This window comes from Gopherus flavomarginatus, chromosome 4 (genome assembly GCF_025201925.1).
Source record: "Gopherus flavomarginatus isolate rGopFla2 chromosome 4, rGopFla2.mat.asm, whole genome shotgun sequence".
Classification (NCBI taxonomy): domain Eukaryota; kingdom Metazoa; phylum Chordata; order Testudines; family Testudinidae; genus Gopherus; species Gopherus flavomarginatus.
In genome coordinates this window covers 86,025,694-86,051,387 of record NC_066620.1, presented here as the reverse complement: position 1 = coordinate 86,051,387, position 25,694 = coordinate 86,025,694, and the positions used below count along the sequence as shown (strand labels likewise).

General features: G+C 39.3%; 1 protein-coding gene across 5 annotated transcripts in view; it reads left to right on the top strand.

Moving 5' to 3' along the window:
* The window catches only part of TTC13 (tetratricopeptide repeat domain 13), an 81,013-nt gene that overhangs the window by 43,177 nt on the left and 12,142 nt on the right, over window positions 1–25,694 (top strand). For 3 of the 5 annotated variants that reach the window (XM_050949047.1, XM_050949044.1, XM_050949048.1), the window contains 12 exons: window positions 530–671; window positions 2,366–2,540; window positions 2,959–3,115; window positions 5,249–5,379; window positions 5,988–6,120; window positions 11,762–11,854; window positions 16,584–16,667; window positions 17,672–17,756; window positions 19,849–19,958; window positions 23,266–23,401; window positions 24,495–24,574; window positions 25,046–25,124. In XM_050949047.1, coding sequence (XP_050805004.1) covers window positions 530–671; window positions 2,366–2,540; window positions 2,959–3,115; window positions 5,249–5,379; window positions 5,988–6,120; window positions 11,762–11,854; window positions 16,584–16,667; window positions 17,672–17,756; window positions 19,849–19,958; window positions 23,266–23,401; window positions 24,495–24,574; window positions 25,046–25,124 — 1,405 coding nt within the window. The remainder of the gene's footprint in view (window positions 1–529; window positions 672–2,365; window positions 2,541–2,958; window positions 3,116–5,248; window positions 5,380–5,987; window positions 6,121–11,761; window positions 11,855–16,583; window positions 16,668–17,671; window positions 17,757–19,848; window positions 19,959–23,265; window positions 23,402–24,494; window positions 24,575–25,045; window positions 25,125–25,694) is intronic. The other 2 variants (XM_050949045.1, XM_050949046.1) reach the window with 1 other exon arrangement.

The window sequence follows — 25,694 nt, the reverse complement described above, 5'->3', positions numbered from 1 at the left end:
AACTGAAAATTGGCATGTTTTTTCAAACGGCAGCTTCTAAAAGACATAAAATTTACTTGTACTTCTAAATCCTATAAATAGCTTGAGGGGGAAGGGGAGGGATATCAGCTGGATGTCTTCAATTATATCTTATTCAAGGGTGCTCATTGTAGGAGGCTTTCATTCTTGTCGATTCTGAGAAAAAACTGTCCAGGAAGTGCATAAAGTTTCATAGTTCAGTGGTTAATGCCCACGGAGAATTGTGTGAATCCAGGGTCTAGTGGGATTCTGTATCCAAGAGTAGATGGTTTAAGTGAAGAATTGTGAACAACAGTTTGGTTGTCACTTTTGAAGAAGTTGCAGAACTCTTACCTTACTCAAATAAATTGCCCCAATGTAATTTAAAAAAAAAAATCAGCCCTAGCTATATCAAACCTTTTCTTAATATCTTCATTTGGACTGCATTAAAATTTATTTGGTAAAAAGGTAGGTTTGTATGTTCACCATAGCTTTTTATGTTCCTCACTTATGACTTTATGGAATTACCTAGGGAACTTGGTAACTTTGATGCTGCCACAGAGAGCTTCCAGAAGGCTTTGTTGCTAAATCAAAATCATGTTCAGACGTTACAGCTCAGGGGAATGATGCTTTACCATCATGGTAGCCTAGATGAGGCACTGAAGAATTTTAAGGTAAGCACAGGTAGACTTTAAAGATGTATACTAAATTAAGGATTGATATTTTTAAATTAGACCTAATACTTATCAAATTACAATTAAAATGAAATATAGTAATGTTATATTCCACATTCTGAATATGAATGAAAATTTGTATAGGTCTGTTGCATCTTATGCGCGTTTAACACGTGTGATTTCAGCTTTATGCAGTCGGCAAAAACAGAGAAAAATAACAATTTTAATACTGTAGCTGTAGTGCGGGCTATTCCTCCCACCATTACACTCAATGTAATTTTGACTATACACGATTTTTGCTGTACGCGCTGTGTAACATAACCCAAGTGTAAGATGCGACAGACCTGTATTGCAAGTAAAATACAATTCTGTATACAATCTCTGTTTTGTAAGCATGATTTGTAGTCTTACAATTAGTAAATGATGAACCAGTTCAGGCATGGGAGGGAACTGAGACATTTTCCCCCAGACTTACCAATTGTTAATACTAGACTCTTAAATGGTATTTCATAAGGTTTTGAAAGGCTCAGATTGGTCTTATTCAATAATATTCTGGTCAGAAGTTCGACCCAAAGTTTTGAAATTCCATAAGGGGTTGGAGGGCTGTTCTCATAAGACAAGTAGCCAATTTTGTAATCTCAAGGTTCAGATAAGCATCTGAACTTTTGGATGCTTATCTGAATCTTTTCAGTTTTCTCCGTCATGAACAATAACAGCTAACACTTTTGTGGAGAGTGATCCATCTGAAATTTTAAAAGCACATGCCTGTCCATGAGGCAGATAAATTATATTCCAATTTTGCAGGTTGAGAAACTAAGGCACAGATGTTAAATGACTTGCCCGAAGTCCCACAGTGAGTCAGTGGCAGAGCAAGGAACAGAACCAAGTCTAAGAATCCCTACTTCCCTATCTTAACAAGCACACTTTCCTTTTTGTTTATTTAGAACATTGTATATTTTTGTGTAAATTACCATGTGTCCCTGTTTTGTGACTCAATTTGTAGATCTTGTTGTCTTAAAAACCAGCTTAAATTTAAATAGCAAGTGCTGTGTGACGAGATGCAGATAACTCATGAGTGTTTAATACATCCATATGATCAGAGAATTTTGTTTTGGGGTACCAAATTCTAAAGTATCCAATTGTCTAGCATTATGCTAAAACTATCATGATGTAGTGCAGAATTGACTGTCAAGTAATGGTAGTGCAGTGCATGCATTTCAGAGCTATGATGTTTGGTGGAAGAGAAGAACTGATGGTGGATACATTGTATAAAGTTGCATCTTAAGAAAAATGTCTCCTATTTTTAGGGTCTGTTTGCAATAGAAATAACATGTTTTGCCAATGCTTGTCAACAGTAGGTTCCTTCTAGCCTCACTCATCTGGTTCTGAAAACTTTAGCTGTGAGTGTAGCTTCAACAAAATCACTTGGTTACCAAAAGTGTGATCAAGATCAAGTTTGACCAACACTGTTACATTTTGTGTAATGGTGATAAAAATATTTTCTCCATCTTTGCTAGCAATTAATTAAATTAAATAAAAGTCATTGGGAAAACAGTTGCTGACAACTTTTGAAAGTAAAAGACCATTCTCTGGTGTCTGCCTTGATTAAAGAGCTTAGTAATGTATATTAGACAGTTCCAAGATACCCAGGTTAATTTTTTTTTATTTATTGACTTATTTCTTTAATCTTCTAGAGATGTCTTCAGCTAGAGCCATATAATGAAGTATGCCAGTATATGAAAGGTCTCAGTCATGTTGCAATGGGGCAATTTTATGAGGGCATAAAAGCTCAGACCAAGGTTATGTTAAATGATCCAGTACCAGGCCAGAAGGCTAGCCCAGAGTACCTAAAAGTGAAATACCTGCGAGGTAAGTTACGATTGGGGGGAAAATGTCCTTTGACATAGGACTAAAATTGCATAAGTGTAAGAGTCACTTATGGAAAACTATTTTTAAGTAAGATGTATTTATTCACCGAAGTGCTGTGTTCAGTGAGCTGTCTTCACAGGTGCCTTGACGCTTGTTTGTTCAGAGTTAAAAGCCAGGACCAGAAATCAAATTTGGGTCTTGGTTTAGTAGTAAAGGTAATTATGATTCCACTTAACTGGCCTGGACTTTTAACTATTTAGCTACGATGAAGTTTAACACTGATTAATTTAGTAAGGTATTTATCTTAAATATCTTAACAAATATATACTCCTGTTTTAAATTCTTTTTTGGGGGTACGTAACTGTTGGCCGAGAACAAAAATAACACTTATTTGTATTGTTTTTCTTTACCTCCACAGAATATTCGCGATATTTGCATGCCCATCTTGATACCCCTCTTACTGAATATAATGTAGATACAGATCTCCCTGGAAACTTTAAGGACCATTGGGCCAAAAACCTTCCCTTTTTAATAGAAGACTATGAAGAACAGCCAGGATTGCAGCCACATATAAAGTAAGTGGTTTTTAGACAGACCATTTAGAGCATTCCTGGTAGGATTTTTTCAAAAAATGCACCTGAGGAGTAATTTATCACAAACGTTTAACAGTGCCTGAAGCCCACAGAAAATGTTGGGCACTTTCAAATTCAGAGGGGCTGCAAGTGCTTGATTTAGCTCAGTAAAAAAGACATGGAATCAGAACTTGGTAAAAATAATCTTTTCTAGTTCCATGTAATTCAGTAAAGATAATTCAGGTTATACAGCCATGTTAACTGTTTTTGTTCTTTATTTTGTCTTGGAACTGGATTAGTAATTAGATTATACACCTCTACCCCGATATAATGTGGGTTCGCATACAACGCAGTAGAGCTCTGACATGCTGCTCTGAGCAGTGTGTTAAGGGTGCCAGGCGAGGGCCGAGGGGTTGGATAAGGGGCAGAGGGTTTCGGGGGTGGTCAGGGGCTCCCCCCCAGGGTCTGGGGGGCAGGAGCTGTGGGAGGGCACTTTTGGGGACCCCGCAGTCCCAGAGTGGCCCGGGGGATTAGCAGGGGGCCGGGAGCAGTCCGCTGTGCTTCCCTCGTCCCAGACCCACCAGTGTTGCTCGGGGGAGGGGACTTGGGGGAAGGGATACGCCCCGCACTCACCAGCAGCAGCGGAAGTGGAGCAGCCCGGCCCTAGCCTGCTCCACTCAGCCAGTTCCCAGCCACAGCACTCCACTTCCCACCACAGGTGAGTACAGAGGGTGTCCTTTCCTAACCTCCCCGCGCTCACCTGCAGCGGGAAGCGGAGTGCCATGGCTGGGAGGTGGCAGAGTGGAGCGGGCTGGGGCTGCGTCGCTCCACTTCCCACTGCCAGTGAGTGCGAAGGGCAATCCTTTCCCGAACCTCCCTGCGCTCACCGATGGTGGGAAGCGGAGCAGCCCAGCCCGCTCCACTCTGCCAGCTCCCAGCTGCGGTGCTCCACTTACTGCCACAGGTGAGTGCGGGAGGGGGCATCCTTTCCCCAGCCTCCCCGCACTCACCGATGACGGGAAGCGGAGCACCGCGGCTGGGAGCTGGTGGAGTAGAGCAGGCTGAGGCTGGGCTACTCCTCTTCACACCGCTGCTGGTGAGTGCCTGTCTAGGGTGGGGGGTGATGGATAGGGGTCGGAGCAGTCAGGAGACAGGTGGGGTTGGGTAGGGGATGGGATCCTGGGGGTGATTAGGGATAGGGGTCTCTGGAGGGGTGGTCAGGGAACAAGGAAAGGGGGGGGGAAAGCAAGCTTGATATAACGTGGTCTTACCTATAACACGATGAGATTTTTTGTCTCCCGAGAACCGCGTTATATCGGGGTAGAGGTGTAGATCACTTTAGTTCTAGAGAAACTCAGGATGGACATCCATCCTAAGTGTAGAAACCTCAACTTAGAGTTTTCTTACTGTTGAGTATTTAAGATTTTTTTTTAAGGGTATAATTTCTCAGCTTCTCGGACTTTAGATATATTAATTGTAACTCTGACTGAATGAAATTGTTTTTTACACTCCACCTCTAGAGTGGTAGTAATCAGTCACCAAAGCAAAAGCTTTATCAGATTAGGATTTAAAAGTTTAACTATCAGGGACGTAGACCTTTTCCCCACATGAGATTTTCTTTCTTTGAAAACTGGCCTTCAGTTTTACGGTCATTTCACACAACATGGCTTAGAAACTTGTCGTTTTGTAGGTATGGGCTCAAACCTCATTTCTTATGCATGCAAAACGTCTACTGACTTCAGTGGGAGTTCTGGAGAAGGAATTACAGAATCAGACCCCTAGTCTGTTACTTCTCATGGGTTTTCTTTCATGCCATAGCTTTGATCCCTATGAAATTCAGGATTAATATACACTGAGGACTCACTATAAAGCCTTTTGCAATAATTAAGTCTGATGGTGAAATACTGTTCCTGTTGAGATGAATGAGTTTTGCTATTTACTTCATTGAGGTCAGAATTTCACCTGGATTGTTTTGTGTGTGTATATGCAACATGTGTGTTTTTTGGTACTGCTTTTAATTTTTTTCTGGGCTTGTGTTACTGACCACCACAAATACAGATTGTTTTTAAGTTTTTTTCAGGAACCATCATGGAAGATGGTGGTTGATATTTACTTTGTGACATTTTTTTCTTCAAGGGATGTGCTATTTCAGAATTTTGAAAGCTATAAACCTGAAGTGCAAGAACTTGTATGTGTGGCTGATCGTCTGGGTTCACTGATGCAATATGAGACGCCAGGATTCCTTCCAAATAAGAGAATACACAGGGGTATGCGGGGGGACTTTCCACCTGGGAATGGAAATGAAAAATGTTGATGCTTGCTTTGATAGCACTTTGAGCTAATAAACTTAAGGCTATTTTACACTGGGTACTTATATCGGCATAATGACATCTCAGGGGTGTGCAAGATCCACATTCCTGAAGGGCGTAGCTTTGCCAACTGACTCCTGATGTAGACAGCACTAGGTTGATGAAGAATTCTTCCATAGACCTAGCTACCAGTTATATGGGAGGTGCATTACCTACAGTGATGTAGCTGTAGTGGTTTAATTAAAAATATACTCTTAAAGTGATATGCAGTTGTAAAACCTTTTTCTTTACATTTCCATTAATCTGAAATGTATTAATCAAAAAATGCGTAGATGTAAAATTTACAGATAACCACACTTTGTATCTTAATATGTACATATTTTCTGAGGCATCATGGTCTAGCTCTGGACTGGAAGCTATGAGCTACTGGGTCTTAATACCAGCATTAACACTAGCTGCTTCTGTTCACTTGAACAGGTCTCTTAACTTGGCTGCTTCAGTTCCCCTCTGTAAAATAGAAAGTCTCTGAGTGGACTGACTGGCTCTATATATTCTTTGTTGTTCAGCAATGGGGCTGGCTGCGTTGGAAGTAATGCAAGCCGTGCAGCGGACATGGGCAAACTCAAAAGTTCGAATGAATGGGAAAACCAGATTGATGCAATGGAGAGATATGTTTGACATTGCTGTGAAATGGCGAAGGTAATGCTTAAGAGAAGAGAGCTACTAAGCCTTACCTTGTGATATTGATGCAAGTTCTTGTTAGTGGAATTTAAGATAGACTGAACAGCTGCAGGCTTTGTACTAGAAGTGAAGGCAAATCTCTTCAGAATCTTAGCCCCTACTACTTTAACTGCATCCTCACTTATGGGCTGGTCCACTGTGCAGTGTTTGTAGGGATTTTCATAAAGGGATGTTTAACAACTGTTCATCCAAAGGATGAATACTCTATTGCAGGTTGAGATCTCCTTGATCTGCGCTTGGCAGAGATTAGAGGCACTGCACTTTTTCACAAGATGATTTTGAAAAGCTAAAATAAATAAGTTGCTTTAAAGGAGACAGAGGGTAGTGGGATACAAATTCAGCTAGCAGAATAGAGATCGGTTATTGTAAAGTAGTTTAGACTTTCTTCACATGCAGAGGACTCTTGCATTGTATTTTTTTCCATCAGTTAATTCATTTGGGGAGGGAAGTCCATTAAATAGTATGAACACTACTGAGTTAACTGTAGGAATCAAAAAGATTTGGTATGCAGAGCATGCTTTAAAGTTCCTTTTTATAAAGAAATGTCTGGGCTTTTTTTCTGAACTTTGCACAGAAGAATAAAAACAAGTTGATATCTTGTGATGGCATGCATTGTTTTTAAATGGGAGCCTGGATCTAACCATCTTTCTAGCCTATGCTTTCAATTTTACTTGTTCTCAATAAGGTAAAAATAACTTGAATAGTAAGCCTATTTTTGTTGTAAAAATTATTAACAAAATGTATACACTACATCTATTGTTATTTACAAAAATCTTACTTTTTTTTTCACCACTTCCTCCAACATACTGCCCCTTCCTGGGAGTTGCAATTCAGTTTGAAGAACTTTGTTCTAGATTACTGTTTCAAATGCAGTCCAACTGATGACCAAAAGTTTCTGAGATATGGACAAGGCACAATAATTGTCACCCTTAGTAACAGTCTCAGCAGAGATATAGATGAGAATCAACTATTTCATTCTTTTTTGAGTGATTGGCCCATGGATGTCACTCTTAGCACAAGTGTATGAGATTGGATTCCTTTAGTTCTTAGTTTCTATTAGGGCCATGCCTGTGCTGTAAACTGCCCACCCCATCCCACAAACACACCTGAGGGCAAAGGGCCCAGCTGTCTCTCAGTTCCTTCTTACCACCTGTGATGGCGAAATGAAACCCTTGTAATGTCCACTCTTTGCTCTGTACGTTGCTAGTGTGAATTGGGATTATAGTTGGTAAAATGCATGTTGATTTAAAAAAATTGCTTTGTTACGTAGTCCACATAGACTAGACACCCCAACCTCCAATACAGGGTTGCTAGCAACACGGCAGAAGCTAAATCACCAGAATTAATTGCTTATCCCTTGTGTGATGTTTTGATGTCTATGAATGATGAGTACTCTCAGTGCCTACTCTGCCTAGGAGAGGGACTCATTCCTGGGTGGTGATCTGTATATTGCTCCTTTTGTGCATGCACTTAGAGCTAGAGAAGCCTGCTGGAAGCTGTTCCTCCTTGAGAAATTGATACAAGCCTCCTCTGACTCAGAGAGGAAAGCTACTGCCCAGCCTCAGACATCTGTAAGTCTTGCTCCATTAGTGCCCTGATGAGCTGAGATTTCAGTCCAAGTTTTTAGGCCACATCTACTCAAAGGCCCCATTTGTCTGCCATTATTCTGGTATTGATGTCCTCTGGTGGGCAGGAAAGAACATTGGTTTTAGGGATGAGCAAAGCGCAGGTCACCATCTCGGGTGCCTAGTAAGTTGAGGCACAAGAGTCGTCATGCTTCTGATTTGTGTTGGGCTCCATCTAGGTCCTGCGCTACACTATTGGAGGGATTCGAACTAAGATACACAAATTCATCTACGCTATTTGCATAGCTGAAGTCCAAGTATCTTAGTTCGACTTACCTGGCCATCGTCATGGCAGCAGGTCGACTGCCACGGCTCCCCCGTCGACTCCACTTACTCCTCCTGCCAAGGTGGAGTACGGGCGTTGATTAGCGGATCAATTTATTGCATCCAGACGAGATGCGATAAATCGATCCTCAATACATCGAACACTACCCGCCGATCCAGTGAGTAGTATAGATGTACCCTAAGAGCTAGAAGCCTGTTAAGGCCCCTTCTGCTTCCCAGGTACTGACCACTAAGAGAGCAGAAGTGGTACCTACTAAATATGTGGACTGCACTTCTCTTTGTATCAACCTTACCACTGAGCACCTTGGAACATAGAGTCTTGGCACTAAGTGCATCAGAACTAGAAGCCTGGTACCTTCCACCTCAGTCGTGGTTGCCTTGAAACAGTGTCCAGCGATACCTGCTACCTTGCTACCAGCTATCTTGGTACTAAAGCATACATGGTGCCAAATGGATTTGGTGCTGGAGTCACCTTTCCTTAAGAGATTGATGGTGGGGATCTCCAAACCACCAGCTTGAGTTACCAGAATATCAGGCTAAGGAAGTATTCCTGGTGCTGACCTTTCTTTCAGAGGCAGGGCAGTCCCGGTAGAATGGCCCTTTCCTTTGGAGGAAGTATATTATTATTATTACTACTACTACTTCTCCACTTCTGAACATTGTAGGAACTCATCTCCCACCCATCTGCTCTCAACTCCCTGGATAGCACAGTGGGAATCTGGAAGATATTCTAAAAAAGATTCCATGAGAGTAGCAGAAAGAGATCTGGGAGTCATAGGGAACATCCCTCCTGGAACCCCTCCATGTGTTCACACCGCAGTGCATACTATGGCTAATGCAATAGCAATGAGAGAGGTCATCATAGCTTCACTTCCTGGGGATTCCCAGGGAGTTCTAGGCAACAAGCAAGGACTTACCATTTGAGGGCAACAAACTTTGGCCCTCCACTCCTTTAAAGACCTACGGGTAACTCTGTACTCTCTGGGCCTCTTCTTTTTGGGGCAGGAAAAAAAGGTAAAAAAGTCAGAACCCTTATTCAGACAGCACTTCTCTGTCCAATGTTGTCATCAACCACAGAGGACTTTAGAGCTACAGAGGAAGAAAGAGAGTCCACTGGAGGTGGCCCTCTGACTAGTCTTCTGCTGCCCCTCAATCTGAGGCTTCCACCGGTCAATTTCAAAATCTTGGTAGAACCATCAGAGGATACTTTAGACTCCTCCCCGCCCTTTCCACATCAACATAGCAACTGTCTTTTTTATTTCCAGGAAGGTTGGGCTCAAACCATCTTGGACCAGTGGGTCCTACAACTGGAAGCAGTGGAGGAAGTGCCCTTGGAATTTAGGGGCAGACATTTTTATTCCTGTTACTTTCTTATTCCAAAGAACCATTAGTTGGTGACCCATCGTGGATTTTCAATATCCCAACAACTTCATTTGCTGTTTCAAATTCAGGATGTTCATTTGGCCTCCATAATTTTCTTGTTAGATCCTCAAGGCTGGTTTGCAGCTCTCGACATGCAAAATGCCTGTTTCCATACATCCATTCATCCAGCCCGCTAGATATACCTCCAATTCCTGGTAGAAACATCTCACTAAGGCCTGGTCTACACTGGGGGGGATCGATCTAAGATACACAACTTCAGCTACGAGAATAGCATAGCTGAAGTCGACATATCTTAGATCGAATTAAAATTACTTACTTCGCATCCTCGCAGTGCTGGATTGATGGCTGCAGCTCCCCCATCAACTTTGCTTCCACCTCTTGCACTGTTGGAGTTCAGCAGTCAACGGGAGAGCGATCGGGGATCGATTTATCGCGTCTACACTACATGCAATAAATAGATCCCCAATAGATCGATTGCTAGCCGCTGATCTGGTGGGTAGTGTAGACGTACCGCTTATGACCACTGTGGCATCGCTGTAGTATCTGAACATGTGAGGATAAATACATTAAAGACTGACAACACGCACATGAGGTAGGGAAGTGCTGTTATCTCCATTTTATAGACGAGGAACCAAGGCACAGAGAAACTAATTGACTTGCCCAGGATCACACAGGAAATCTGGCAGAGGAGGGAGTTAAATTTAGGTCCCCTAATTCCTAGGCTACTGCCCTAAACACTGGACCATCTATCAGTGAGTCAATCATTACCAGTACAGAGTTCCGCTTTTTAGTTTTCCACGGCACTGAGGATACTCATCAAGTACTACTACAGACTCTGGCTAAAGAACTGAGAGACAATGAGGAGGGAAGCATGAGGACATCTAGGGCACTGACATGACTCGAATCAATATTGCTGGCTAGAAGAGTCCAGTCTCATGCGCATGCTCACTAAAAGCTGGAAGTCGTGTGGAGAATACATGCAGAAGAACCAGTTACTGTGTGTTTGTAACTATTCTTTATACTAAAGTATTGCCTAGAGGCAGGACCGGCACTAGGGGTTGAGTGGCCCAGGTGGACGGCAATTTCGCTGCCCCGTGCACTGGTCCCGCGGCTCCGGTGGGCTGCCGCAGTGGTGCCTGCGGGCGGTCCACCGGAGTCGCGCAAGGAGCCGACCGTCCGCCCGCCCGCAGGCACGACTGCAACAGCTCCACCGGAGCCGCGGGACCAGCGGACCCTCCGCAGGCACCACTGCAGCAGCTCCACCGGAGCCGCCTGCTGCCCCCTCTGGCAAAACGGCGCCCACCAATTATTCTGGCGCCCTAGGCGATTGCCTAGGCTGCCTAAATGGTAGCGCCGGCCCTGCCTAGAGGCCTTAACCAAGTCAGGACCCCATTGTGCTAGACTCTGTACAGACATGAAGTAAAAAGACAGTACCTATCCAAGAGAAGTTAGTCTAAAAGACAAGATGTATAACATGAGTGAAACAAGTGGGAGAGGGGGGATGTAGTAACAATAATATGAAAAGGTTTTTATCCTAGACTGGCGATGTGCACAATTATTAGGTGTAACAAGCTAATCAGTAGCAATAATCTATTACTGTTCTTAAATGTAAATCTACCCCAAATAATATTTGAAGCATACCTGTCGGGCAGTATTGGGGAAGCTTGCCCTCCCACCACCTGTGCTCCACCCGTTCTTCGGATAAATGAAGGACTTTGCTCTTGAGCTAGTGCCCCCATTTTAGCAGCCCTACCTGAGAAAAGATAGGGAAGTAAAGTTACTGCCCTCTCTTTCTTATAGGAAGTGATTCTCAGATACCAGAGGAGGATACAAGTTGCTAGGTTAGGGCATGTGTTTAAAAGTTTCTGTGGGTTCATTTTTTCCTGAAAATATTCTTGTTTTCCCTTTTGTGTTAGGTGGTTAAAGAGCTATGAAATATTGCAGGATATATTGCAGCGATTTACTCTGCTAGCAAAGAGCTAACTGTTTCAAACTGTCTAGCTGCATTAGTGAGAATTTTATGAACTGCTTTCTTCCTGTTACCGAAGCTGATACACATTTCAGTTTAAAAAAAAAAAATTCAGCATCCTGTTTTATGATCTCTGAATTCAAGCTTTGCTTGAAGGCATTGATGCATGAACCAGCTTCTCAGACCCATAGGTTACATCAGATGGCAGCACAGGTTGGCAGTTATGTTTAAGATGGAACTTCAGAAATTTTAATATCTGATATTTTCTTGATTTAAAATATGACCTGTAATAAGACTTCTTTAGGTGCACAAATTTTAACAGGGTATTTCTTTGTAGGATAGCTGATCCAGACCAGCCCGTGCTTTGGTTAGACCAAATGCCAGCTCCAAGTCTTAGTAGAGGCTTTAATAACCACATCAATCTAATCAGGTATGAAGTTTTTGCCTAATCTTGTTTGCATTAGGAATTGTGCTAAAATATGTAGGCTGTTAATGAGCTATTATAGCTGACCACGTTCAGTGTGTACATACTATGAAATGTCTAACATTTTGACTGTTTTGTTTTTAATTCTAGTAGAGCTTTTGTTAATTTTTTCCACTCGTTAAAAACAACTTATCTCTCATGGGTTTTTTCACCCCTTTCTTTTTTTTTAATCTAATGTTTTCCATTGTCTTTATTTTGTGGAGAGATAAATGTGTCCCAAAAGATAACTTTTCATTCTAGTTTTTAATTCTCAAATTAAAATGTCTATTTCATATACTTAAGATTAAACCCACTGTCGTTGATGTATTTTCCACAAATGCTACTCCCAGAAGGCAATACTGCCAGCTGTAATTGCACAGTACTAGGCAATCTGTGTTTCCTACTTTGTAACCATCATCCATTAGTAGTATTTAGAGGAAATGTTTCATCGTGGAAAGGTTAAAGACGCAGGTGTCAAAATAGCTAAGAAACTGAAAGCTAACTGCAGTTTCAGAAAAAAGTTCAAATTTGAAAAATTCAAATCATTGTTGTACGTTCCTTCTTCTTTTCATAAAACAAGATTCTGTATAGCAAGCATTACAGCTCCACCTACCACGAAGCAATGGAGAAAGGAGAGACATGTAGCAAAATCACTGTCAATCACAAATGGAAAGTGTATGTAGCCATGCTCCCATCTTCCTTTATGGGAAGCAGGATCCCCATTTAGTCCTGCTACTTTTATTTCTAATCCTGTTTTTCAGTGTTACTCAAAAAGAAAAAAATTAGAAAAAGATCTTTCTAAAAATATTTTACAGAAAGAATTACTGATGTTTAAAGCTCTTAGTGCACAGGATGATGATGTTCTCTCTCTTGGCAACTCCGACCATTTCCCATTCCACTGAATGGAGCCCAGCAGTCTGACGTTTTCTCTGGGATATGTAAGTGCAGGTTTGGCTGAAACTCTGATGTAGCTCAGTAACTGCCTTGTAGGGCCAGATACATTAGCTGTTTCCAGCTTTTCAGGGACAATGTTATGCTCAGACTTCTGTATTCTTCCTATCAAATTAAATTCTGCTTCTTGGGCCCCAGTCTTCTCTTGACTTTTGCTTTATCCTCTTCTCTCTCCCATTAAAGATGTAGCAGAATCCAAACAATCTTCATAAAGTGTGGAGGGCAACCCCTACCTCAGGCCATAACTCATTACCTGTTTTTTTCCTCAATATGGGAGATAAAGGGAGAAGTGGAGCTTGAACCTCCAGCTTTGGCTTGCATCATCAGCAGAAAAAAGATAACTCTAAGATATGCCCTACTCTTGCTAGTGTTATTAATAGTGAGGAAAGAGTGACTACTTTGCAAAGGCATTTCTCTGTCCCTGGCCTTCAGTTCAGTAACTCTGCTTGTCTCTCAGTAATCTAAATATTTCTTATGCCTTTCTCTCATCAGATGACACTAGCAATCCTATAGTTTGATGTTCCAATAAGTCTAGTGAGTCCCTGTGAGATGTCTAGGCTATACTTGTACTGAAATGAGTTACTGTCTCTTCAAAAGGTGCAGGACCAGATTGAATCGATTTCTGACCTTTCCTTTTGGACTGACCTGTGCTCCTTGGGTCTGTACCATGGCTTGAATAATACTGATAGTGTTTTCTTGACAGAAAGATTGTAATCCAGGTACGGATATTAATCAGTTTGCAAGGGCCTAAATCTTCCCAGACTAGTGAACCTTCATGCTTCCCCATCACAAGTTTTGACTGCATCCTTTCAGAGTCCAAGAGTCCACTTTTTCCTTTGCACACTACTGAATTCCTTTCTGAGAATAACCATTAATCTGGGATTGAATGAGGCAGCTGGAGAGAGTAGTAGGTAGTGGTACTCTCCCAAGCTCTGCCTTCCATCCACTCATGACATCAAAATGAGATATCACTTGCAATAGATTGTGCAAATCTGCACAAATAGGATAATCCCTTCTTGTGTGCTTTAATCAGCCATGAAGTAGCTTTGAAATACTGCTAATTCATATATCATAACTAGGCTTCAGAATGAAAACCTTGTTGAGCTGAATGGGATCATTTCACACCTCTGGGCTGTTGTTTCAGGCAGACTTAAGCATTGGTTTATGGGAAGTTTATATTCTGAAGGCTATTTTCACAACCATAAAGGCTAGAGGCTTAATCTTTATCAAGCTTGGATTCTTGAGCACAAAATAGCAGGCTCAAAAAAGTAATGCTAATTTGGAGAGCTGCATGAACTAGCCCAGTTTGATTTCTTTATATGGTAGTTAGATTAACCAAAAAATTATGTAGATGGTTTCAAGGAGTACCAAGAGAAGTAAGTTTGATTATGTGCAGTAGAGCCCATAATAGACTGCTGGGAAGCTGGAGGTGAACCAAAATTACATCTTTTTTTCACACTTTGATTTGCAGGATAAAGTACTTGTTCTCTTGGGAGTGGGGAAAAGGGTTTGGAAACTTATCTCTACTCACTTGATTCCCTTGCATAGTTATGAAAGATCAGGTCAGATGGTGCTCAGCCTAGTCTCATAGAATCCCTTTGTCCCATACTGTCACCTATTGTTTCTGTACATATAGTCTTTTTGTTTGGTCCATGCTAATGATACCTTCTTTGTCTGGGACTCCTTTTATGCAAGGTCCAATTCTATTCAACAGTTCTTACTACTTGAGTCTGGCATCTTGGAGGATGATAAATGATGGTTTCTGCATTAGATTTTTCCTTGTAGAGGCTTAATGTCTGGAGAGTACCAGAAAACTTTCTACCATAGTCTTTTAGTCACTCTAATTTGGAACATTTCTGTTGGGTGGTCCTTTGGGAACACTTCAAGTGTTTACAAAGTCTTTTTACTTGATTTTCTTGGAGTTCTGTAAGGGTCTAGGGCTTAGCATTCTTAAAGTGCAGATATTAAGCTGCCGTTTCTGCCCTTCTGAGTCAGTATAAGAATGCCTTTGGCTCACCTCCATCCCGTTATAAGTTATCAGATATCACTTTGCCTTTTTGAAAGTCTAAACTTTTGTTTTCATGGGCAAAACAAGGATTTGAGACCTGTTCTGACTGAGGAAAGCTGTCAGTATTCCTCCAAATATATGCTGAGACACCCACTACTACTATCTGTTCTTGGGCATTCTGAAGAGGTGGCAGTTCCTATCAAGTAGAGGGAGTTGAGGAACAACAAACAACTCCTGAGTCACTACCTGATGTCTTTCCTTATTCATTACCACTTTTCTCACTGGCTAGATCCAACATCCTTTTAGGCTGACTTTGATATCGGAGTTCTCCAAGCTACCATTCAAGGAAATCCTGTTTTCTTATTTTTACTCCTTCATACTTCTGCCTGTTGTACAGAAAGCTTTTGTGTAGGATGGAATAAGATGGGACGTACAACAAGGACTAATTGTATCAGTAATTGTTTATCATCCATTCTCTTTCCCTTTCTTTTCCAACATACACACTTGAGTATTCTAATTCTGATCAGTGTTTATTCCCATTGAGGTAAATTAAAAGCAGTGGGACTGTGTGAGTAGTAAGGTGTGCAGCACAAAATGAGTTAAGGTGCTAGAATCAAGCCCTGAATAATTATAGAGAGAGGATAGAGACTGGCTATAAACATCTCCTATGATTGACAGTGGTTTTTGCCTCCTGGTGTATGTAGCTGTAACATTTTGCTATATAAAATCTTATTTTGTAGACTGGAGAACAGGAAGGATTCCTGCAAATGCAATAATGGTATGTAATGTTCCCGTTGAAGGCATTACGTATGGCTACAATCCTGACAGGACTCTCTTGAGAGTTTACAGGCTCATACCTAATGTTCAAGGAAGAAGGCACCAAGTCAGCTGTTTGTTTGCTTGTGAACTGCTGGTTAAATATTTAATTTCCTGGAAGAGCAGTAGAGTACTGTATTTAGATCGCAACTAGAAATGAAAATGTTCTTGAAAATGTCCTGGAGTTTGAAACATCTGGTGTCTTTCTGTATGGAAACGTGTTTTAAAGTTATTGTACTCCACTCATTCTCCTCCACCCTTTAAAAAAAAAGTGAATACTTGATATTTTTCAGTGTCCTTAAGATATTCCCCCTACTCTGAATCAGAGTTCAGTGACTCATCCTGAAAACATGTTTTCGTTTGCTTTTTTTTTGTTTTTTAATTACAATTCTATGTGTGGGATTTAGGGACAGTTAATACAAACACATCCATGAGAAGAGGATACTTAAGTTGTTTAGAACAGACATCACAATCACATACCAGAGCTCAAAGTAAACCAGTTACAGTTAGGATTATCAGTCCCTGCATTTATCTTCACAGATAAACACACACAGCTTTCTACCGGAGTAAATAGTTGTATACAAAAAAGATTTGCAAATCCAAATTTGTACTATTTTTGTTTGTGTTTTTTTAAACTGTGCACAAGAACACTGGTGGTAGTGGGGGAGCACCCATGAAAAGTAGCTTGTTGAAAAGCAGCAAGAGCAGTGAGACCTTGAAAATTCTACAAGTCCCCTGTTGAAAATAAATGGCTTGCTTATTTATTCAGACAAACCTCTGATTAAGCTTCCACTACTCTACCATACACTTCTGTATAGAAATCACATCTCATGCTTTTATGAACCACATACATGTTAGTTATGGAGTAGATTATCCTAGTAGACATTTTAAAAGTATTTTTTATTTATCTTCTATCTACAGGGGACAAGTCATTAACATGAGATACCTGGAATATTTTGAAAAAATACTTCATTTTATCAAAGACAGGATCCTTGTTTATCATGGGTACATGGTTTATTTAATACTTTTTCCTTCCTCCTTCAATATCAATTCAAATTTGTATTATTTTCATAGACCATACAGAAAATCTGGGGAAATATTTTCTTAAAGTTCTAGTACCAGCCATAACTATGCCATCTTACCAATGGGAGAAACTCACTAATTGCCATAAGAAAGAAAGCAAAGTAATCTTCTCTTTTACATATGAATGATAATAGTAATTTAAGTAATTAACTTTTGAGAGTACCTGTACCCACCCTTCTGGCCTTTATCAGGCATGGGTGGATCTTAGCCCTGTCTTACAAGGGAGGGTATGTTTTGTTCAAGGTGGTCATGGAAAATGTTGATTCATGCTCCAGGTTACGGGAGCAGAATTAATTATTTTTGGACCAATATTGGTGGTTGATGTATGAAGCCTATAGCAGGGTGGGAGATGTGGGTATGGATCATCTGTGGAGGGTAATATGTAGAAAGTTGTGATCTGTGGCAGGTATTACGAAGGCTAGGAGTCAGAGTGTTTTCAGCCCTTATAAGTGAGTGATATCTGTAGTTTTAAAAGCCACCCTAAAGGCTTTTCTCTGGAATAGTGAGGTTTGGAGAAAGTTAGATGGAAGGTGATTAAGGATAAAAGGAAGATACTTAACATTGCTGTTGGACTATAGAGGATATTTTCAGACTTCCTGACAAGTGAATTAGCCTCCTGGAGATAGAGCCGGATTCCGGAAGACACACGGCAAAACTGGGAGGGTTAGCAACCCTAATTCAGTCATAGAAAGAAAATCATTAGGTAAAAAATGCTTTATTGTATTGTTTATTTTTCACCCCCGACCAAATGGGAAGAGCGGGGAAATTTGCCAAGGGAAATGTAGTAGAATATAATGTAGTAGTTCACTCCATTAACCATGAGAAATGGTTGGTTACATTGAAACTAGATGGATGTTCTGAAAAATGCCAGTTGTGTTTGACCATTGTGTTGCTGTATGTTAAAATTGTTGCATGTTTTATTTTAGTGCTAATAATCCTAAAGGTCTGCTAGAAATTAGAGAAGCACTGGAAAATGTACATAAAGTAGAAGACCTTCTTTCCATAATGAAGGTAAGTTCAGCAACAACCTTCAGCTCATGTGGGTAACAATTTAAATGGACAGTTGTATGTCTAATTTAAAATGAACAACTGCAGGAACTATGGCTATATTCTAAAGAATTAATGTACTAATCAAAATGACTGCAAATTTGCTCATCTAAGGCTTGATCCTTCCCTTAGATGCATGTGATGTGTACCTGAGAAGACTTAATCCAATAATTATTTAAATTAGTAAAAGGAAAATATTCCTGTTAAAGGGAGAAAAAAATTCTGTGATTGGTTCCTTGTAGCCAGCCTTCCTAGCAATAAGGATTTTTATTTAGATACGGAATGACTGGCTCAGCATAACTGTGTAAAACAATTGAACAAACGGAAGAAAAGAGTTTATGGAGTTGGAGTTCATGGAATACGGAACATTTTTTCAGTTCAGGGCCACTGGTTTGAATGTGGCCCAGAGCAGTAATGAGCAAAAGTAGTTGCCTCTTAATGGCTGATGGCCATTGTGGAATGAGCTGGTGGCTTCTACTCTGATATAGTGGAAAAGTGCCAGAATCACCAAACCCAACTCCCCCCTCCAAATTATTAGGGTTTAGTTCTAAGATTTTTTTGAATACATCTAACATTGGATGAGTTAGATGAGTATTTAAATCTTTGGGAATGTGGCAAGAAGGGCTTAATTTTAAAGATTTTTTAATTTAAATGAACAGAGTATAAATAAAATATTCAGACTTGAATAGTTTGGAAAGGAATGTTCACACCAATCAAAGCAGGGTAATTCAAAGTGATCGTATAGATGTCTTCACAGAAGCTTAAACACTGCTACCTAGACTTTCTGTGTGATGCTCTGATAAGTGCTGCACGTCACCTCCAAGTTACTTTTTCTTAAAGGATATATTAAGGATTGTCCAAGGGTTAGGGCAGTTTAAGACCATACCTTTACAGCCCTGTCTGCTCTCAATCTCCAACCCAGTGTTCACCTTTTTTTTTTTGGAGTGGATATCAGTAAAACTAAACAAAAGCCTGGGAAGGAAGAATTGAAAGATATTTGATTGTCCTGTACGACACATTATGATATTGGAAATCATAATGTAAGGCCCTGTAAAACAAAATAGATGCCACTTTTTGCGGAGGTGCTTGACAAAGGGAAATGTTATCAGATGATTTGAAAATGCAGATTAGTGCAGAGAATGACAAAAATATATAACTCTTTCTTTAAGGGACTATGAATGGTTTAGCTAGAAATAAATATCTCTTCCTAAGAACTGGTAGCAAATATTCCTGGTCTTCAAAAAACAGTGATTTTGGTCTGGTTTGGATTGCATGTATACTGTTCTCAATTGTACATGTCACATTGGAATGCTGTTTCTCAATAAAAACTTTAATTTTTTAAAAAAAATGAAATTCTGTCGGCCAAAACATAATTCCACGGATCATACTATTGTATTTTAAAATACATGGTTGCAAAAGCCATTCATTCAACAATAGAAATGGAGCAATTGTCTTTAATGCTGCATGGATAATTGAGAGGGATGGTTAGTATTTAAGTGGTCTGGTTGTTCAAATAGGTGGGTAACTTTGAATAAAACTTGACTTTTAGTTTTATTTGAATAAAGTTATTGTGGTTTATAATTGACATTAATTATGGCATTTGGCTTCTATTTTAAATTTAAATCACTATTTTTTGGCTTTGCAAAATTTGAAAATGTCTTTGTTTTGTGTTTTTCCTTCTGGTGAGGAGAAAAATATGCAAAGGATGTTGAATGAGATTGGCTAGCAGTTAAAAATTGTGAGGTATGTTCTGGAATGCAATTTAGAGTAATTCATTTACTTACAAAGTATAAACACAAAATACAGACTCTGCAACTCATATTACTGTTTTCACATTAATATATCAAATGGTGAGTATCATATTGGGGCTTGGGAAAAACATTTGTCTGTATAGTTCTAGCTTAGTCTTTTTTATTTAAATTTTTTATTTAGGAGACCATAGCTGCACTAGGTATCTCTTGTTAAAACTGTCCTCTAGAAATCAGTGTTACAGAACAGTGGCTAGAAAGCTTATCCTTCTATATTTATTCTAATATATTTCATTTTTTTCTGAAAGCAGTTTAACAGTAAAGCAAGAGATGGGTTTACTGTAAACACAAAAGTCCCTAGCCTCAAAGATCAAGGGAAAGAATATGATGGTTTCACAATTACAATAACAGGAGACAAGTACGTTTGCTTTAAAAATTCATATTTTTAATCTAATCTTTAAGGAAATGGCAAAGAAATGTTGAAGTGTTATGAATTATCAACAGCAATTAATTTCTTGTTCTAATGGCATTTTGTACTTGTGTGATTGGGCCCTTTGTGTAGATAACTTAGTTTCACTGAGTCTGGATATGGTTCTCAAGTGTGCAGCATCTCAGCCAACAGTGACCCTATTATTCAACTCATTCTGTTTGAATGCACATTGAAAAGTTTTATCCTTCATAATATAATAGTATCCACAAAATTCTGATCAGCAGAACTGTATGGCTGACAGCTTGGTGAGTCAAAGCTGTCTCTACTCATATAGAGTTAAATGTTTTCTGCTCTGAGAACTTTTCAGTCTACTTCATAGACCATAAAAACAGATCTGAATGCTCTGAATCAGAATGGATTGGAAACCACCATCATAGTGGATCCATTCTAAAAGTGGGGATGGATAGAACAGGGGTTTTTGTCCTTCTCACTTTACTGAGATTTTTGAGTGATCTGTGTTGCTTCAGGCAATACTCTACAAGTTAGACTCATCTAATTCCTAGTTGGTAAAGTGCAGTGAGGAGGCATTGGGTCCATTACTGATTGAGATAGTAAATACCCCTTTTGAGAGGCAAGAAGCCAGCACTCCTAAAGAGTGATTTTTAAGCCCATGTTCAAAAGATCTCTATAGTCCCACTACAACAGTATGGAATTGATAATTTTCTTAGACATTCTTTCTATTCAGATTACTTAGGGAATCTGAATTCTACACCATCATTTAAAGTGTTCTACAACCTACTGCAGACATCTTTAGTGTGGAAAGTAGACATTTTACTGAAACCCAGTAGATTTTTCCCTTTTGGATTTTAATCTCTAGATCTTCTAAACATTCGTAATGGGATGATGCACAAGATAGTTTCATTATATTGGGAAAATATTTATCTATGTGAAACTGTCACATCTATGAAAATTAAGTAACAAGTGTAAAATTTTGGTAAGAATCTGAATAGTTCCACATGCAGACCAAACAATACAATTTTGTAGTAATTAGCACTAATTAGGAAACAATTCCTTTTCTGGAGTTTCAAAGTTAACAAAACAAATATGCTGTGGAGTCTAAACAAATAAAACAGAAATAGAAAAGTACCATGAGAGAACATAAGAGTGGCCATACTGGGTCAGACCAAAGGTCTATCTAGCCCAGTATCCTGTCTTCCAATAGTGGCCAATGCCAGGTGCCCCAGAGGGAATGAACAGAACAGGTATTCATCAATTGATCCATCCCCTGTCGCCCATTTTCCCAGCTTCTGGCAAACAGAGGCCTAGGAACACTATCCCTACCCATCCTGGGTAATAGTCATTGATGGACCTAGCCTCCATGAATTTATCTAGTTCTTTTTTGAACCCTGTTATAATCTTGGCCTTCACAACATCCTCTGGCAAGAAGTTCCACAGGTTGACTGTGCATTGTGTGGAAAAATACTTCTTTTTGTTTTAAACCGTCTACCTATTAATTTCATTAGTGGCCCCTAGTTCTTGTGTTGTTTACCTTCCCCACATCAATCATGATTTATAGACCTCTATCATATCCCCCCTTAGTCGTCTCTTTTCCAAACTGAAAAGTCCTAGTTTTATTAATCTCTTCTTATACGGCAGCCGTTCCATACCCCTATTAGTTTTTGTTGCCCTTTTCTGAACCGTTTCCAAGTCCAATATATCTTTTTTGAGATGGGACGACCACATCTGCATGCAGTATTCAAGATGTGGATGTACCATGGATTTATATAGAGGCAATATGATATTTTCTGTCCCTTTCTTAATGATTTCCAACATTGTTAGGTTTTTTGACTGCTGGTGCACATTGAGTGGATGTTTTCAGAGAACTATTCACAGTGACGCCAAGATCTCTTTCTTGAGTGGTAACAGTGAATTTAGACCCCATCATTTTATATGTATAGTTGGGATTGTGTTTTCCAATGTGCATTACTTTGCATTTATTAACATTGAATTTCATCTGCCATTTTGTTGCCCAGTCACCCAGTTTTGAGAGACCTTTTGTAGCTCTTCGCAGTCTGCCTAGGACTTGACTATCTTGAGTAGTTTTGTATCATCTGCAGATTTTGCCACCTCACTGTTTACCCCTTTTTCCAGATCATTTTAAATTTCTTGTTTTCATATTGTGTGGATAAAAGATTTTTTCTGAGTAGCACCTCTGAAAAATTACAAAGACAGACAACTTGGTAAAAAAAAGTAGGCTAAGTAGGGCTCAAATTTAGTTATGGTAAAACAAACATCCTTGAAACTCAGACATTAACCAGTAACGTCCCACTAGAAGGCAAAAATGTTTAGAGTAGAACAGTTCATATACCTGTGCAGGACCATGTTAGCCAACAGAGACCTTAAGAAGGAAGTGATATCAAGGATAGGAAAGACATCTGTTACATTTACTAAACTCAACAGCATATGGAAATCAGATGTACAGCACCAAAACAAAACTAAGAATTTTCAATTCAAACCTAATCTCATTGCTAACATACAGCTGAGAGAGCTGGAGATCTACTAAAATGTCAAACAGAAAACTAGACACATTTGAAAATAAATGCCTACAAAAGAGTCTGGGCATTGGTTGGAAAGACTTAGTCACCAACGAAAAGATCTGAAAAATCACCAACCAGCAGCTCATTTCTACCAGAACCAGAAAGAAACTGCTGGATGTGTTTGAGGCATCTGCTTTTGGTGCCAGCACACAGACTCCCTCATGAAGCTGTTAAGTGGAAACCAACTGGTATGAGGAAATGAGGGCATCCAAGAGAAACCTTAAGAAAAGCCCTTAGCAGGAACGGCAGGCTAGTCTATCTCAATACCACCGAGCAAATTGAAGGAGCAGCAAATGACGGTGGTTAATGGGAGAGACTGGTTTCCACCATGTGTGCCAACATTGGTGCGGGAAGGGTATAAATGTAAAAATAAAACTTTAATGCTCTGTCTAAAAAAACCCCAAAATCCTCTAGACTTCCTTCCATCAAAATATTAGCAGTTATCTGCAATTTTTTATTGCAAATAACACGTATCACTTTGTCAGTAAGAATATTAAAATATATTCTCTGTTTCTATTTCAACCTCAGTGCTTCTCATTTGAGTGGGCAGCAGATTTGTTTTCTTGCTTTACGTAGGGGTGGTATGGGAGAAGGTTTGGGGGAGGGAAGAAATATTAGCCTTAACTATCCTGCATTTTTGCACCTCTTAAGTATTTGATTAGTGTCTTGAAATTTATTCAAATAATCTTTTGTATTAGAGTTGGGAACATATTATTTTCAGTGGAAACTCAGACAACGGAAGAAAGAACACAACTGTATCATGCAGAAATAGATGCCCTATATAAGGATCTAACAGCCAAAGGAAAAGTACTAATTCTATCTGCAGAACCTGGGGTAAGGTTTTTATGGAAACAATTAATTCATACTAGCTTCAACTTCAAATTTTGTCTGGATGTGAGGTGTAAATTTTTTACAGTGAGGGTAATTAACCGTTAGAATGCTTACCAGGGGTTGTGGTGGATTTTTCCATCACTGGCAATTTCAAAATCAAGATTGGCTGTTTTTTCTAAAAGATATTCTCTGGTTCAAACAGGAATTAATTAGGGAAGTTCTGTGGCCTGTATTATGCTGAAAGTCAGATTGGATGATAACAGTGGTCTCTTTTGGCCTTGTAATCCATGAATCCTTTTATATAATTAATTTTAAATATATATATATATATGCTATCATTTTTTATTTTTGTCAAAATACAATCCAGTTTACTGTGCATTGCTCTAATATTCAGATTTTTTGGCACAGTTCCTAAATAAGTAATAAAATTCACCTCTTATTGAAATGCTACTAGTCAGAAGAAGTTAAGTGAGAGGTTTCCATTGTTTAAGCGTAAATATTAAGTTGCTCCATTTTGCTAAGTAATAGTTTAATTCCAAACACACAGCATGAAATGTTCCATAATAAAATTGCCATTATTTTTTTATCCTAGCTTGCAACCACCTCATATTATTACCATGATGAGCACTATTTAACGTTGTTAATAGACTGGTTCCTGACAGCCCGTTGTAAAATGAGAATTGACATAAATATATGACAAAACAATAAAATTTGTTTTCAGGTTGATTGCATTCTACCTGAGAAGCTAGCTGTGCTTTAGATTTATCAGGATCTTTGACATAGCATAATGCCTTAATGCTGGGTGAAATGCAATGCTAGTTTGTTGTTCAAGCTAATTCCTTAGCTTGGCCTTTTTGAGTTACTTGATCTTCCAATGTTCACAGTAGGGATGGTTCAATTTTATTGAAACTTACGGCATATTTTTCTTTATTTAAAAAAAAACCCAAAAACAACCCACACCTTCGGGTTGAATATATTGTTTCATTACTTAGTGCTCTTTGTAATACCCTCCATTAACATTATTTTATGTTTCTTCATCTCATATCTGTACACTAAAGTATTTTTTGAGCCCCTGCTTGCATTTTTTTTTACCTAGGAGGCAGATGCTGTCTGCAATCTAATCCTGTCTTTAGTTTATTACTTCTATAACTTAATGCCACTCTCAAGAGGATCCAGGTTAGTGACTGATTTTGTGCATTATCTCTCCATCTGCTATTCTATTTTAGTGTATGTGGGATTGTTTATCTGCTTAATGGATTTATTAATAAAGGGACTTGTGATAAATTGCAGTTGTTTCTCATATGTTTCTAGGGTCTCTTGTTCTAATTATACTAATAACATTCCTAATGCTGTAGCCCTCAGGAGACTGAACCTTTATTGACCACTATGGTCTGAGGCTAATCAGTATTAACTAATTAATCAGTAAACAGTTCATCGATAAGGCTACAGAACTACAGTTCCTCAGTACCTGAATCCCTGATTTTTACGAAGATGTCAGATGTCTGTTTTTATCTCTAATAAACAAGCACTTCAAGGTATTTTTTAAAAAATTTTTAATTGAGGAGTAAGAAGTTGAATTTGTATAATGTAAAATAATTCCAACTGAAAAATATTACGGAAAGAGACTTGTTGCTCTTTATTTTTTAGTGTGATAGCTTATTCGGTGATCATGGGAGCACTGATGGCAAGTGGGAAAGAAGTAGCAGGAAAAATACCAAAAGGAAAGGCAAGTTCTACATAAAAATACATTGGCTCAACCTAGATAACAGAAGTGATACTTCTAAGTATGGAGAAGCAGCTGAAGGAATAAGCAAGGACTCAAAGTGTGTCTATCAAGTGTTTGCCCATGCTTTACTATGGTGGCTTAAAGTTTTATAATGTTTTTTAGGATTCATTGCTTTTTGTGGATTCTCAGATGACAACTGTGGTATATATTATGTTTCAGCATCTATGGTTAGCCCTGAGGCTGCAGCTGTTCCCCTCCGATGTGGACCTTTCATGATAATCTGTGCCTTTGTAACTGTGAGGCCAGATCCCAGTGGTGACCTCCTACTTGTGGCTCCCCTTGAAGGAGTCTCTGAAGATTCAGCTTGAGCAGAATGCAGATCTTATCTCTGGAGTGCAGTGGGCTCATGTGGGCATGCAATGTTAGCGTTTCCTCTTTGCTTTCACATGCAGTTTAATGTGGTTGCAATTTACAGAGTTCTGAAACACATTTATATGCATCTCACCTCAATTCTGCCACAGGATTTATATATGATCTGCTGAATTACCTTTGCTGTTGGTTTTGGAGTTT